Source organism: Lycorma delicatula, chromosome 5 (assembly GCF_047948215.1).
Source record: "Lycorma delicatula isolate Av1 chromosome 5, ASM4794821v1, whole genome shotgun sequence".
NCBI lineage: Eukaryota > Metazoa > Arthropoda > Insecta > Hemiptera > Fulgoridae > Lycorma > Lycorma delicatula.
In genome coordinates this window covers 154,968,388-154,985,979 of record NC_134459.1, presented here as the reverse complement: position 1 = coordinate 154,985,979, position 17,592 = coordinate 154,968,388, and the positions used below count along the sequence as shown (strand labels likewise).

Below are 17,592 nucleotides of genomic sequence, written 5' to 3'. Positions count from 1 at the left end.
AAAAAAAATATGTGATTCAACAACGAGAAAACTAATCAATTTTTTTTTTAAATCATACTTTAAATTTTAGGTTTTTTCCAAAAAATAGTATTAAATTTTTTGGGTGCGTCTTATACACCAAAAAATACGGTAAAATATACAATGTAGAGATCTGTTTAATGATATAATATCAAATATGTAATAATATGCAGGAGTAAAGCTTTTATAATAAAACAAATAATAATTACAAAGAATACAACAATATAAAGAATAAAACTGAATGTATATTAACACTCAATTTTACTTCCTTTAATGTAGTGGTTATTAGCATGCAAAATACATCCACCTTTTTTTTAAATGACCAGTTTTCACAAAGGAAACCATTTAAACAATTTAACAAGCTTTGCTCAGTATAAAAACACACAAGCTTACATAAAATACAAGTATTATTGCATTAAAAAATAAAAAGCAAATTAAATTTATAATATTTGTAATTTTAATGTGTACTAAACATTTTCTTATGTTTGTTAACAGTGTGGCTGACAGCTGGTGAAATAACTGCAATAGTTCTTGGAGCAGTATTAGGAATATTAATTCTGCTACTGTTAATAATTCTAATAGTTGTATGTTTACGTAGAAGACGAAACAGAAATTTCCTCATGCATCATTAAGAAATTTTCACTGAAGTGAATAACTCCATTAGAATTACCATAACAATATGTACCAAAGAATAAAGACTTCATACAAGTAATTAAATGAATATCAGAATTTTCATATCTAAATGTGTAATTCAGAGTAAATTATACTGAAACAGTAAATTACAGAAAAGTTTAATAATTTAAAAAAGTCTACTGTATTTGCCAATAAAACTTTGTTTTCAGTTGTACATAATTGTATATCATTAATTACAACTGTAATGGTAAATTTAACATTATTACAGATATATGTAGATATAAATTATATTTAATTTTTGTTTATTAAAATGTTATTAGTTTAAAAATAACACTGTTACGATTATTTTTTAACATCCAGTATCTTAATCGTGACTTTTTCCTGTTGATTCCTACTTGTGACATAGGGCCTTCCCATGAAGCAATAACATCTGGCAGTATTTTTTTACAACTAATTATGCAGCCCCTCCATGATTTATTCTTTTTATACACCTCTTTGTTTAGTGTTCTTTTGTGTGCAATTCCATGGCTTGCCCCATTCCATCTAAGAGCCTGGGGATTCTTGCCCTTGTCTGGGAATATTGCGTCTTTTCATGGGCATATTTTTTTTTTTATTCTCTTGAAGGGTGTGACCAATTCATCTCCACTTTTGATACTCTTTATCTGAAAACTTCAATTTGTTCCTAATTTGTCATTTTGAGAAACTTCTCATTAGTTAATGCTTTATGACTCTTTCCCAACTGTTCTTTACTATGTCACATACAGCATATCTCTTCTTGCAGCCAAAGGATTTCAATCTAAAATTTTTTAACAGCATTTAATGGATTTGAGATGTAACAAGAACCTCCTATTTGTTCTTTATCATAAGAACCTAAGGAAGATAATTATATTAGAATAAGTATATTTAAAAATACAATCGTAACTTATCAATAACCATAAAAAATATTTACATATATGTCTGTGTGTGTGTGTGTGTGTGTGTGAGGAAATCATAGGTGAAACAAATAGATATTCAAAAAATCTTTCTCCCAACATGTAATTTTTGAAAAGCACAAATTAGTAATCATAGAAAATACAAGGGTTATTCAATAATTAAACAGACAAATAGCTGTACAGCAAAAATGATTTATTACATATATACAATTTTTTTGTCTACTTTTCCACATAATCCCCACCAATTTCTTTGCACTTGTCCCATCTTTTTATGAGTCTTCTTATCCCCTCAACAAAGAATTCTTTACCTTGATCTCAAAGCCAGTTTTGCAATTTTTTCTTTATCTCTTCATTGTCGTTGAACTTGATGGCACGTAAAGCTTCTGTCATCAGATCAAACAGATAAAAATCTGAAGGGGCAAGGTCAGAGCTGTAAGGAGGATGAGATAAGACCTCCCACTTCACCAATAATTTACGGCATCAGTTGTGCTGTATGAAGACGAGCGCTGTCTTGAAGAAGAAGCACACCTTTCCTCAGCCATCCTGGATATTTCGCTTCAACGTGGGCTTGACTTTGTTCTCAATCATGGCTGAGTAGTATAGGCTATTGATAGCACATTAATCCTTCAAATAATCACAGAAAATTGGACCATGGACACTCCAAAAGTTGGTTAACATGACCTTACCAGCCGATGATTGCATTTTGAACTTCTTATGGACAGGCGATTCATGGTGTTTCCACTGCATGATTTGACACAAGGACTCCGGTTTAAAATGATGTACCCAAGTTTCAACACAGGTTAATATCCTGTCCAAAAATGCATCATCGTCATTATTGAAACAATTTTTGAGTTCAGTGCAAATGCGAAATCTCTCGGCTTTGTAAAGAACGGTAAGCTCTCTGAGAACCCACCATGCACAAGTCTACTGGTACTTTGCTTTGTTTTGAATGATGCAATGAGTTGTGCCAACACTTACTCTACATTTTCCAGCAATTTTTTCAACTGTAAGTCGTCGGTCTTCTTGGATAAATGAATCAATAAGAGAATCTAAGGACGAGGTCGACACTTTTACTGGATACCCAGAGCGGTGCTCATCAATCACTTTTAAACTCTTCCACTCACCCATAAAAACTAGCACAGTTTATGCAACTACTGCCTTATTGTTTGTTCATCCAATAGAATATTTCTGATGATTGTACACTTTCCAAAAGCAAAAATCACATCACAGAACATTGTTCTCAAAAGTACTTTCTTTGAACAGACATGCCATCTTAACTAAGATGGCATAGAGGTTATGTTTACGTAAGTATTCATTGAACAACTGACTAACACTCTTCGCAAGGTTGTCAACTAACACTTATAAATGTTTCAATTGCCTGCATTAAGAGTTTCCTTCACTAAAAATGTTTGTCTGTTTAATTACTGAATGACCCTTATAATTTAGAATTGTTATTTGATATTTTTAACAATAATGATAATAAAAACAATAACAAAACCAACTTGAAAAACATTATAATTACAAATTAAAATTTAAACATAATTGGATGAGTAATTAAATAGTTTTTAAAAATTACAATCTACTTAAATTTGTATAATTTTAAGAGAAATTTCAAACTCCTACACTACCTATACTCTTTTACATTTAAAATCTTCAACTAAAAAAAGTCCTACACTCAATCCAGAGACAAAAATTATTAAATGCTAACAATTTTTTTCTTCAGTGAGTACTTAATTAATATACAGTGTTACAATTAAAATTCAAGACTGAAGATCTAAGGATCTGAATTGAAATTTTTTTTTAATTACTCTATTTGGAGGTACTGGAGGATTATAGTAAATGAAATGTAGTACATAATGCTTAAAATATTTCCTTGCAGGTGTATAGGAACATCAAGCCCAAGAAAATGTTATTTTCCCCCAGGAACAAAATTTCTACAATGAAATATATATATATATATATATATATATATGTATATGTATATGTATATAATGTCAAAGAATTCTGAAGACCTCATCATAATCAGAAACATGTGTTAGAATAAGAAGATACAAGCAACAGAAATGAAATTTCTAAAAAGCTTTCTGAAGTAAATAAGAAAAGATGGGTTCAAATATACCTTATGAATAGTTCTACAGCTTGTTCCAGTTAGCTTTTGTTATTTTCCTTATTAAATCTACTTGAAATTTTAACATTTATTTTTAATAACAAATTACAACACCTATTCTCCTATCATTTAAAATATTTAACAACTTATTTTCTCAATATCCATGTTTCTGATACATTTTATTACTTTTGTTTAATTTTTTTTACGTTACTCATAAAATTTTTTCACTTTTCTTTGATTCTTTAACAGAATATTGGTTTCCTTTTGCATTTACGATTTTTACCAAGGATCCACCAATTTATTCAAAAGATGTTTAATAACCAAATCTGTAACAGTGGTAAGAGCTAACAGAATGATAAACTTATTGTGCAAATAAACGATTAGCACTACTGGCTGGTTAGCAATGTTCATAACTCAGTTGAAATTTCGGTAAAGGTATACTTACTGCATATTTTATCTGAAAATGTATGACACTATTAAAGAAATATATCACTGTTTTAGGCATATGATTGAACAAGTTTGTCTTGTCCTGCCTATAGTTGGGTATATTTCTGGTGTGGTTTACTGTCTGTCGTATGAACATAATAATATTAATATAAAATTAATCTTTTATAATCACTCTGTTTTTTTATGATTCAACAAAATTATTTAATTACAAATAATTTGAAAAAAATTGTTTCATTAACAACCTCTCTGACATACAACAATGTCTGATTGATCAACTTTCCTAAAACTCTTGGCAGACAAAAATTTGAAATGAATTACAAACATGTGTTTCAACACTAACATTCTTCAATTAAGATTCATAAGTCCTGCATAAAGGACTGATTTCACATTTATTTTCTGCTATCTGTACTTTTGTCAGCATCTGGTCATTATGCCACTTGAGCTTCACACCATTAGCTACTTTTATAACATGTTGGTTGCAGTATTTTCTTAATGCATGTAATTTTTGCGTATTACAATTCCCCATTAACCACTATTAGCATTTCCACAGGAGTGTTACAAGATACTCGTATCTTGTAAGCTTCTATCTGTCACTGATAAAACTATTCATTTTACTTATCAGTGTTATGAGCTGTATAACTGTCTATCTTGTTTAGGCTACAACCATACAATCCTGAACATCTGATACTGCACCAAAATGATGGTAAATGTTATCTTTTTTTAACAACTACCCAGAACTTGTACTAAACAAGAGAAATCAAGGAGAGAATAGGATATCTCTTACAGAACATATGCAACTGGACTGCAGCCAAAATGATGTGAAAAACTAACTATTTATCAGAATAAGGAAGATGCACTGGTTCTGGCTACTTTATGCTATAGCAAGATATAATACAAGTAATGAAGTGTGTAGTAATTTTTACAGTACATAATTAGTTTACATCTTACTCATTATTATTCACCACAGGTGGGCAAAATTATTGCAGTAAGTAAAGATCATTACTCATACAAAAAAACATTTACGGGCCATAGTGAAAGTTATTTTTAATTCAAACGACATAATAATTACAGTTTACTGATCATTAAACATAGAATCAATAATTCATTTCAAAATGCAATTTCTGCTAAAAAGAATGGTTACTTATGGTAAAAAAAATAATAATATTCACCTTTAACAAATCAAACAACAGAACTGTTTTCTTCAACACAATACTTCAACTCATGAGAACATACCTTTATTATCTTTCCACTGCCATTTTTTATAAGTTGCTGAATCATTTGAAAAATCTTCCCACAAATTCATTTAAAATAATATTAATTAAAATAAAAAACACAAATGTTCTGCTTATACACTTCCAATCAACAATTACATGAATGTACGCTCAAAATAATTTTCAAAGTCGCCTTCTGAATTGTAAATTATCTTGTAGTAACTACTTTTTTCCTGTTTAGCCTCCGGCAATCACCATCAGCTATTCCTTCAGAGGATGAATGAATATGATATGTATGAGTGTAAATGAAGTGTACTCTTGTACAGTGTCAGGTTGACCATTTTTGAGATGTGTGGTTAATTGAGAAACCCATCCACCGAAGAACACCGGTATCCATAATCTAGTATTCAAATCCGTATAAAAGTAACTGCCTTTCCTAGGATTTGAACGTTGGAATTCTCGACTTCAAAATCAGCTGATTTGCGAAGATGTGTTCACCACTAGACAAACCCGGTGGGTTAATACTTCAAATACAAACTTTTAGTAGTAACTAAATAATTACTGTAAGACTACCTTGTAGTAACTATTTAAATTTAATGTATTTACCTTAACATTATTTCATTTTAATCATTTATGTTTTAATACATATATTAATACATATTTTATAATATAAATAGTAATAACATAATTAATCATATATTTTTTATTTTAGAATTTTTAATATTTATAATTTATCTTATAAAGATATGAATCTTTAAAATATATTATGATGTTCTGGTTTAGAAAAAAAAAAATTTATTTAAAATAATACCAACAGTATATGTTATGAATAATAGGATGATTTTAAAATAAACGTAACAAAAACGTTCCTATTCAAACATAAATTTAACAATATGCAATTTTTGAAAATAGTGGCTCATATCATGTTAAAAATAATTAAATTCAAAAAAATATTAAACAGTACTGAAAGATATCATAAAAAAATTCTGCCAGTTGTCTACAAGTCACAAAGATAAAATATACTAAAGTATTTTTAATGTGAGAATCATCCACAAGAGCTGAGATCAACAAAATGAATAACAACTACTACAACTGGATGGTGCAGATATCACAGTAATGTTCTGTCAGCTTTGCCAGACAGAAAAATGAGCCATTGGTTGATCTTCAGCTCTTTCCACATATATGACTAATTTAATATCGGCGGACGACAACGGTAGCAGCTCAGATGTTAGCGGGAGCACAGTATACATACGCGCTGATACCAGCGTAACTACCGCCTAGCAGTTCTCCCACCATAGCGGCCCCATCACTCTCAGGCTCCAATAAAATAGCGTTCACAGGAATAAATTTTTAATTCATCGTCAACCACTACCTGGAGAAGACCAAGAAGAAGAAGTTCCCTGGCCGCCTCAACGTGGGACCTCCCTGCGGATGCCAACATTCCCGCCGGAGTAGCAGGCCTGACCGGCCCGCCGAGGCAGCCGCTGGCCGTAGACGCTACCTTCCCGCTCCAGCTCGCCGAGCTTCAATCGCCCTGGCCGACGGACTCAGCAGCAGGAGCCTGTCCAGTGTGAAATCGTTCGGGGAGAACCGAACGTGCCACGCCGGCGGGACAACCGACGCCGACCCGACACTGCGGGGCTCTGGGGGCCACCACTGCCACGCTGTAGTGAGGACCCAACTGCCGCTGAGGGGAAGCCCAGTCTGATTTCAATGGACGAGCTTCAACTCCCCGACTACAGCCAAGTCTACTTCGCCGGAGACCAGCTTCCAGAGCTAACGACAAAAACGGTCCTTCTCAGGGCTACTAGAGGTTTAAGTGCCATGTGCCGTCGAACCCTTTACCTCTGATAGACGGTGACAATAGAGGAAGAATGTGAAGTGAAATTCTAGATGAAAGCCACAGCGGCAACACTGCATCTAAAGTGGAATTCACTAGCAGAGCAAAACGTATGTGAAAACATGAATCTTTTAATATCTTACTTAAAAATACTATATTTGTTTACTCATATAATTAAGTTTGGTTTTTTCTGAACAATAAGTTTGTTAAATGGTTTTGCTACATTTAATACATTATTTTGTTTTCATTTCACTTTTATACGTATAACCTCATTTCCCATGAATCCCAATTAAGAAAAATTTCTTGCTTCATTAACTAATTTACGGTTAAGCTGCCTTTATTTCAATTTTGTGCATATGCTACTCTGTGTTTTTATAATGAGAAGTAGTACTCTAAATATTTTTATCACACTATTTTACAGACTACATAAAGCTAATTAAGTTGCTAGAATGCAGATTTTAGCTTCTTCGGTTTATATTTTTAATATAATTTTTCTTCACTTTTATAACATCTCAAAAAAAATTTCTAAAAATGTTTAAGTTATTAACAGGTAATATTATTTGTATTTACAGGAAAATAAAACTCCACTTTATTGTCGGATAAAACAGATCAATATTTATAGCAAAATACAATGATTTTTAAAAATCACGTCTATTACGATAAACAACATGTTGAGGCCAATTCCATAGTAATTCAATTTTCCGACTTGTTAGGGAATATTATTATGCGATCAATAAAAATGGCATTGTCTTTATCCAAGAGGATTATGTTGATGATAAAGTACAAGTGATTTTTTTCAAAGCACGACGATAAAATTAATTCATGTGACTGCATCGGCAAAGTGTTGATTGTATTTCACTTACTAAAAATTGAAAGGCATATGCTTGAACGTTATTAAAAAAAAAAAAACACATGAAAATTAGACTTTTATATTAATGTAAGAGAATTTGGCATTTGTAACAAATTAAGAGTAAATTTTTTAACTTTGTTATTCGAAATTTGGTCGATTGACGTGTTCGAACATTATTATTCTATTTTCTTATCAAATCGAGCTTCTTCTTATTCTATAGTAATTCTATTGTACTGTATAATAGGGTTTCACAGCATAAATAACAAAGGGTTATTACATTTGCAATACAAAAAATAAGCGATTTTTTTTAACCCAACTTTTAATATTGATCACGTGATATGTGTACATTGTCTAAACGATTCGATAGTATTTCGTTTATTCTGAAAGGTTTTAAGATTTATCCGGTTTTTCTTTTTTTATAGGTAGAAGTGACTCTTTAAGCATAAACAGAATTGCCTTCTTTAACAAAGTGAAATTTACAAATCACGCTAATTAAGGTTCAGTCATCTAATATGGAAAATTTTGATCGTTCAACAATTTAAAGAAAAAATATTGATAACGGATTATGGGAAGTAACGATTAAAAAAAAATAATAATAAAAATTAGCATACAATTAATTCTGCCAAAAAATACTGTCCGACTTGTTCTTGAAAAAAAGAGAATGTTCGGGGGGCATTAAATTAATACTTTGTAAAAAAAAAAATTGCAAAATTCGTATAAAGTAGCAAAGTATTTTACAAAGCTTTGAGACAAATGCAATTCTTTTACGTACCATTAAAACAATCTCATTTTCTATTTACATAAAAAGAAAAAGTATTTTTCAACTCTACATGAAAAGCAATAGAAATGTCGGCGACACGGAACAAATCAGACGACCGAACCTCAATTAGCGCCGTTTATTTGTATAAACGGTGTGAAAGAAGTACATGAATTGTTCCATTTTTTATTTTAAATTCCAATATGGACATAAAAACGATTCATGGATTTAAAAATGATCTCATTTTCATTTGGTGGTACTAAAAAAGAAAAGTAAAACTAGATGTTTATAAACTGTCAGAATAAGATAAATGAGAATCATAATGTACATTCGGTACACATTCACGACACCGAAATTTAAATTATATTCTTACAAAACATACCTGGTGTGTGAGAAAAGTAATGAGACTGGTAACACTGCGAGCGATCTGACGGCAACACTGTGTCCACCGGTCTGTGCTAGACCGGTTTGTTCATCCCTTCCACATGCTCACTACGAGTTTCAACTCCGTTCAGCCAACACATCATTTTTGACAGCGCCACCAGTGAATTTGTGTTTTTGTTGTGCGTTACGAAAATGGAGCGTCGTAATTTAGAGCAACGTTGTGCAATCAAGTTTTGTGTTAAATAAACTTGGGGAATCCGCGAGTGTGGCCTTTGAAAAGTTGAAACAGGCCTATGGGGAACATTGCTTATCAAGAGCACAAGTTTTCCGCTGGGACAAATTATTTTTGGAAGGTTGAAGACCGACCACGCCAGGGAGACCTTCAACTTCAAAATCTGACGAAAACGTTGAGCGTGTGAGGGTTCTTGTGAGATCAAACCGTCATTTAACAAGAATCATGAGCGAACAGTTAAATTTCAATACTTTCACCGTACATCAAATTTTGACAGACGATTTGGACATGCGAAATTGGTGCCGAAAAACCTCACAACGGAACAGAAGGACAATCGAAGAAACGTGTGCGTTGATCTTCTTGTGAGGATCGACAATGACCAAGAATTCTTCAATCGTGTGATCACAGTGATCAATCCTGGATATCTGAGTACGATACTGAAACAAAGCGGCAAATCGAAGAGTAGCACATTTCTTCATCTCCTCGACCGAAAAAATGTCGAATAAGCAAACCAAAGATCAAAGCCATGCTGATTTGCTTTTTTGACAGAAGGGGTATCGCGCATAAAGAATTTGTTCCTCCAGGACAAACTGTCAACCAAGTGTTTTACAAAGGTGTCCTTGAAAGGATCAGGAAAAGAGTGATTCGCGTGAGACCAGACATTGCAGACAAGTGGATGCTTCATCATGACAATACCCCGTGTCACACGGCCATTTCCATCGCGTAATTTCTGACCTCAAAACGCATTCCTACGGTTCCTCAACCCCCCTACCTAATTCACCTGATTTGAATCCTTGTGACTTTTTCCTTTTCCCGAAATTGAAACGTGTCTTCTTAAAAGGACGTCATTTTGGAACTCTGGAGAACATTCAAAAGACTGTGACCGACCAGTTAAAAGCCCTACCAGTTGAAGCCTTCCAGCGCTGCTTCCAGGAATGGGAACGACTCCGCCAGTGTATAGCTGCCCAAGGAAACTACTTTGAAGGGGATAAAATATTGTTTGAAAAAAATAAAAACTTTGGTAAGTAAAAAGTCAGTCTCATTACTTTTCTCACACACCTCGTACTTGGGAATTTCTATAAATATCCTTAGGTAGCATTAAAAAAAAATCAATTTAACTTACTGCATCTAAAATACGTATACCAAGTGTTCGAAAAGTGACGAAACCTTGTGGGAAAATGAGTAAATTAAAATAATTGTTGAAATCGGTCTACATTACGCGTTTTCATATAATTGGATACGATGTTGGATGCTCTTAAATACATGTTGTAACGTTTGCTGAGGAATTTCAGCGACACATTGTTCAATTTCGTTCTGCAGTTAAGGAATTATGTGAGGATGAGTTTTGCAAGCAGTATCCTCAAGGTATCCCCACAAGAAAAAGTCAGAAGGGGATAATCAGGAAACCGAGGAGCCACAACCCCCTCGAAATCACTTGTCCATGTAAACACTGATCCATGAAAGTCATAATGTTGTTGGCTGTATGAGCCGTGGCATTGTCCTGTTGAAATCACATGTACTCTAGCCGGTTTTTAGGATTAGTGTTTACAAATTGTTGCACCATCAGCATGTAGTGCTCACTGTTCACTGTGCCATAAAAAAAGTCATTAAAATTCGTCTACGTGAAATTGCACATCAAACATCCACTTTTTGTCCGTGCAGAAGAGACATCTGATGTGGATTTTCCGTACACCAAATACGTGAATTTCGTGCATTCACGTATCCATCAAGGTGGAACCACGCCTCGTTAGACCGAAACCGATCGAGTTTTTCCCTATTTGGCGTTACAAATGACATGAACCGCTGATAAAAAGCTTTTAACAACTTGTGAACATCACGAATTCTGTACGGATGCATCTTTAAACATTTGCGCGATGCCGTGTAGGCATTACCGACGGAGAGACCATACTGGCTTGATAGGTGTCTCGCATACTTCTTGGGACTAACAGAATATGTAGCTTCCACGTCGATCAACTTTTCTGGAGTTAGCGCTTTCGGTCGACCACTTTTGGTTACACTGCCGCATTCCCTTCCTCTTGAAATTTGTCGTACGGCCGCTAGATGGAGGACTTGTTTTGTGCATCCAAACCATACTTTTCTGTGAAAGGATTCTGGGTCTGAGCGAAACTGACAAATCTAATGTATTGAGAAACAATGCATATTCTCTGCTGTATTGTACAACCCATTTTACCTCAATTAAACCAGTGTCAGTTTTGAAAACTCTGATAAGCAGTGGCTTTCAACTCGAATTTTTAAATGAAATAGAATCTAAATATTGGTTATTAGCTCAGTTGGAGCAAGTGAAATACAACAGATTTGTCGTCGAATTGTTCACTTCACGTTACTTTGGCTTTGTTCAAAAAATATTTTATACATTGTATAAATAAAAAATTCTTCAAATGCATATTCAATCAACACAATACATTTACTTCATTTTAATGATGATTAGTTTTACTAAATCATTAAGTAAATATTCCATTTTTTCAATTAGGCAAAATACATACTAAAAAAATGAATAAATTTTTAGTAAGAAAGATTACCACAATCTTTCTATATTAAAAATAATGTTGATAAAATTTCAAAAATGAGATTTTATAAATTGATGAAGTTTTTGGCTATTTTTATTTTACTACCAGTATTCCAATCAAGAAAGAAATACAAATTTTTAAGTAGTTGACGATCCAATCTATCAATTTAGATTTTTAACAGATGAATAAAATAGGTTTATGTATGAATCAAAATGGTTTCCTATTCATGAACAGTTATTATAAACAAAATAGTAACGAGCAACATCCTGTACAGATCAAAGCTAATCTGGAAAAAAACACAGTTAAAGCTAAAAGTTAATTCCAACATTTTTTGAATGTTTGGTAAGGTGCAGAATAATGTATGTGTATTGTGTCTTTAATGCTTATCATCAATATGAATTTTTACTTATTTCTTATTTAGGTTCATCTTATGCAATTAGATTTTCAAGTCAACCAAACACTTTGAGTCACTTAATTTGCAATTTAATAAATAAAAAATGAAGTTTATCAGAGAATTATCAGAGTTCAATGATTTTTACCATAGATAACATTGAAATAATATAGAAAAGGATCTATAAAACAAATTCCTTAGGCTTCAGAACAATCTTGTCTTCAAATAAAAGAGGAGAAAGACCATATACAGCAAGAACAAAATCTGTATAATCACTAGGACTTATGAAAATATATATACAAAACAAAGAATTTTTGCTATTTATGAATAACACTGTATTGCAGAAAGCTCGATTTCTGAATGAGCCTAATGTTATGATAAAAAGGTGATATAATGCTCTGATCAGCGACTGTCTGCCTCATGCAAGCAAGTTTTATTTTTATTGTACACACTATATCTTTAATTCATTATGGCTACATATAAGGAATTTGTCACTATTTAAGAAATACCATAAAAAAATCTAATCATGTAGAGAAAATAGGCTTCTACAAACTTACTAATTTATAAAGACAATATAGATCTAGTTTGGGATGTGTTAATTAAAAAAGAATAAAAAAACACAAAAATAAAAGACATTTGATCAGTTATAAGTATGGAAAAATAGAAAAATAAGCTGTGACCTTGGAAATATGTTAGAAATCCATATAGCTTGGAAAATTACCTAAAAATAAATTAATTTTAAATTAAAGATTTAAAAATAAACATACCAATACTAGACTTAAAAAATATCATTAAAAAGCAAATGGAAAACTTCTTTTTAATCTGACCTTTTGCAGCCAGTGTCTTAATTTTATACAAATTTAAATAAATCAAAAGTAAAAACACACATAAAAATTCTTTAATTATCAGAATGGCTAAATACTACAAGCTAACAACCAAGATTAAGGTATTTTCAAAAAAACCTTCCATTTTCGTACTAGAGAAAAGTTACTACATAAATCATTAAAATTAAAGCATTCATTGAAAATATTAAAGAGAAATGCGCATTGATAAAAATTATTACAACCTCCTTTTAGAAGTTTTTTCTACATTTTTTGACTGAAATTAAAGAGTTGGGAAACTTATAATTAATAAGATACAGAAAATGAGTTTTTAATAATAATGATACAGGACCAACATTTAACAACCTGTTAGAATTTTCTTTAAAATATTTTTGGCAAATTGTTCTATCATAAGTTATACAAGGTTTGTCTTGTTTAGTTTAAAAAGACGAAATATTTTAGAGATAATTGAAAGATTTTATTACAAATCTTTTTTTCAAAATAAACTTTTACATTATCTAATTATACATATGCGAAGTCAAAACAGGATTTGGGTAGCCACTTTGGGAAAGTTAGTTGTGTAAACTGACATTTTCCTATAAACTTTGGCTGACCACATTGAGGTTGAATTTGTATAACATTACACAATTTTATAAGTACTGATTCACTTCTTGGTAGGTTGGAAGCTGATGAATGTGGCTTTATTACATCTATTTGATAAAGCTACATGCATGCTTTAGTGCAATATTATCCAATACTTGTTAACACAATTAAAATAAAGAGCAAAGCAGAAAACAACCTAAAATATCTTTTTATTTGTTAATATTCAGTGATAAAACAGCATAATTAAATTTACGAGCAGAATGACAAAATGCTAATAAATAAATGTGCATCTTCTTCGCTTAAACAACACATAACAGCTCAAAGGTAATACAAGTTATTTTCAATTATTTCACATTACAAGATAATAAAAAACATGCATGAAATCATAACAAAAAAATATTCCCTTTCAAACAACTGATAATAAATTTAACTATCAAAACATCCATAATGCATATGTTAGAGATTTTTACTTTAAGTAAACAGTAATTAATTTGTAGTTCTCTTAGTTATTATTTAGTTCTAAGTTATATTCTTAGTTTGTGGTTATTACTAGTATATAGTTTTAATACAACAGTATCCAGTTAAACTTATGATTAAAGAGGAGCAACACAAATTAAGACATCAAAATGATAATTACTACAATGTTAAAAGTAATAAATGGAAAAAAATGTTAGAGTAAATGAATAAACCCAAACCCCTTTTTATTATTTTTATATTGATGATAAATGTCTAAAAGTGAACAATAAATAATTTTATAAAAATGGATTGAATTAAATTAAGTTTACCATCAAATCAAATATTACATTTAGCCCAACTTCATCACAAATTTCAGAAAATTATTAACTTTTCAAATTACATCACAATTTGGAATTTTTAATTTTATTAATTTTGGTTATCTTTTTATCAAACTTTAAAAGAGGGGTTTTCAGATACAACCAAAGAAAAGCTACGAAATGTAAGGCTCCAGTCTGATAAATAATTCTTTAACTTTGTTGTTGGTAAGGTAGACAATGGCCAGTAATGCAGATCCATGCTAAGAGCAATAGTAATGCAGCTACATATTCTTTGGGCAGCTTTACTCTGAATGTATCTACTTACTGACTATCTAAATGGGGAGATTAGTATTTAAATATAGGAACATTTTCTATCTGATATTATAAAACATTCACTGATAAAATTATTGTATGTTTAATACTGAGAATTTTAACAATCTATGTAATGTAACCACACTGTATGATTATAAAAAATAATAATAATAATAAACCCATGCACACTTAAACCATATAACCATATAAGCAAAACCTGTGTAAGCATATGAATGTGATGATCATCATATGCTACATAAGTAACAGTTGTGATATAATAGAATATTAAGTTTTGTTTTTCCTTGGAGAAAATGAAGGCAAGTTAACGAATGTGGCTTTATTACATCTATTTGACAAAGCTACGTACATGTTTTAATGCAATATTATCAAATACTTGTTAACAAAATTACAATAAAGAGCAAAGTAAAAAACAACCTAAAATATTTGTTAATATTCAGTCGTAAAACAGCAAAATTAAATGTAAGGGCAGAGAGACAAAATGCTAACAAATAAATGTGTATCTTCATCACTCAAATTAAATCATAACAGGCTCAAAAGATAATACCACAAGTTATTTGCAATTAGTTCACATTACAAAATAATAAAGAACATGCATGAAATCATAAAAAAACAATCGTTTTCTTTTAAGCATTTTGTGAAATAAATAGATTTTGAGAAGTTCTTAAAAATTAACTTTTTAAAATTTTTATTCTTTGATTGTGAAATATGCACCTGACTAATCCTTCTTAGTAGAATGCATTATAAAAATTCAACTTCCTATCAATTAAATAATCTGACTTTCATCAGTAGCCTAAGCATAATTGCCAGACCATTTCATCATACAAAGCATGGCAAAAATTTAAGTAACACAAATAAACACAAAATAAGAATTCGTTGGATCAATAAACAATCTTCTCAAATACAATTCAAAGATGCAAATTTTTATGAATTAATGTCTTACAGAAATTAGGTTACACCATTTGGCGAAATCAACGCACCGATTCATATTTATTATGGATTGTCATAAAGTAAGAAGATATTTATAGCATTCATAAGGTAATAATATACTTAATAAATTGGTTATTAACGAGCATAGCAATTAAATTGCATAAAAAGAACTTAACTTTCCAGCTGGAAAACATATGGACTAACATGAATTTACACTTAATACTTAAAACTTACCACTCGGCATCGAAGTTGGGTCGCTGTGAGGCTGAGGAACCAATAAAGCACTACTTGCAATATTTTCAAACGGATAATTTAAAGCCGCACCAGTTAACAGTGGATTTTTTTGAGATTTAAACGTGTCATTCCTATTCCCGTCAGCCATTTTAATACTACGAAGTAACTGCTTGTTAAATTTTACAGTTTTACAATATTCTTCTCAGGTATTTTTAAAAAATAAACTTTGTAAAACAAATCACAATTCAGTCTCAGTAAAGTTAGTGTAAAATTATTAAATGTTCACGACGAAATGACCAAATAACCTAACTCTAAAGCGGTGTTACCACTAACAAATGTTTATGAGCGTACCGTTTTAAACACATCAGCTGTTCGGCGGCTACTTAACTTCAGAGGCACTTAAAATTTAATTTAAGAGCAATAAGTCAGACAGGAAGTTCTGGAATTCATCATAAATAAAAATTTATATATTATTCACGGTGTGAAAAAATAATTTCGTTATAGTAATTAGAGAAAGAAATTACAGGTTACCGTAGTAATAAACAGATAGGTTTACGGCAATGTGATTTAGTTCAATTTTATAAACATTAAATACCAAATTTATAACTTATGCATAAATTTGATAGAATTATAAAAATATGTTTTCATATCCATAAATTGACTAGTGCCACGTCCCGCGATATACTCTATAAGATAAACAATCAGACATATCAAACCTTTGCCTAATACATACATAACTTAAATGATTTTTCACAAAATTCTCTTATGCAATTTCAATTATGGAAGTATGAGCAACTAAAGTAAATAGGTCTTACGAAAATCAGTACATAATTTTAGTATTCTTAATCATTTTCCACCTCACTAGATATACTGCATAGCCATAACCAAGCATAACATATCAAGCTTATAATAAAATTTAAGGAGTTTAATTTTTTTCTTCACTGAGCTAAATACAATCGTGCACGTAAACCTACCATAGTGCATGTCATATTTTCTTTACAAAGGATAGCTTTTCTTTACTTATCACTACTACTACCACAATCTGCATAATGAACATCACTCCAGTTAAAAGAGGGTAAACTGATTGTCAGTTCACGTATATCAACCATTAACATTGCCGATTGTCCAAATGACATAAAGCAATAAATGAATTTACTCCTATCAGCAGGAAGCAATGTATTACATTGTATGTACCGTCTTCCACCCAGAAATAGAAAACAATAACTCAGAATTCTACAGCAAAACAAATGTATAGACACCAAGATTTTTGCTAAATTCTGTTAATCTGAAGTGACTGTAACTTGCAGTATAATAAAAAATGTTCTTTACTTCACAATCCAACCTGTTATTAGTGAAATTAAACAGAATATTTATAAACTTATCTTCGAGAGTAAAAATAAATATTTTTTTTTTTAATATGACCACCATATTGAAACATTATTATAAAAAATTGCTAAATATTATTTTCAAAAATTAAATAAAGCTCTTGAAAATAAATCTTTTATTTATTAATGAAGTTATAAAATAATGAACTGCACTATCAATTAAACTGATAAAAAATGGTGTTCTAT

The 17,592-nt window shown here is 31.0% G+C and overlaps 2 protein-coding genes across 4 annotated transcripts in view; one reads left to right on the top strand and one right to left on the bottom strand.

Annotated features, from left to right (window-relative positions):
- LOC142325509 (uncharacterized) overlaps positions 1-976 on the top strand; it is a 102,231-nt gene extending 101,255 nt beyond the window's left edge. For both annotated transcript variants that reach the window (XM_075367364.1, XM_075367363.1), the window contains one exon: positions 514-976. In XM_075367364.1, coding sequence (XP_075223479.1) covers positions 514-650 — 137 coding nt within the window. In that variant the 3' untranslated portion in view covers positions 651-976. The remainder of the gene's footprint in view (positions 1-513) is intronic.
- Positions 1-16,382, bottom strand: part of LOC142325508 (triacylglycerol hydrolase DDHD2-like) — a 182,505-nt gene extending 166,123 nt beyond the window's left edge. Inside the window, exon 1 of one of the 2 annotated variants that reach the window (XM_075367360.1) lies at positions 16,022-16,382. In XM_075367360.1, coding sequence (XP_075223475.1) covers positions 16,022-16,169 — 148 coding nt within the window. In that variant the 5' untranslated portion in view covers positions 16,170-16,382. The remainder of the gene's footprint in view (positions 1-16,021) is intronic. The other variant, XM_075367361.1, reaches the window with a different exon arrangement.
- Between the last annotated feature and the right edge of the window lie 1,210 nt (positions 16,383-17,592).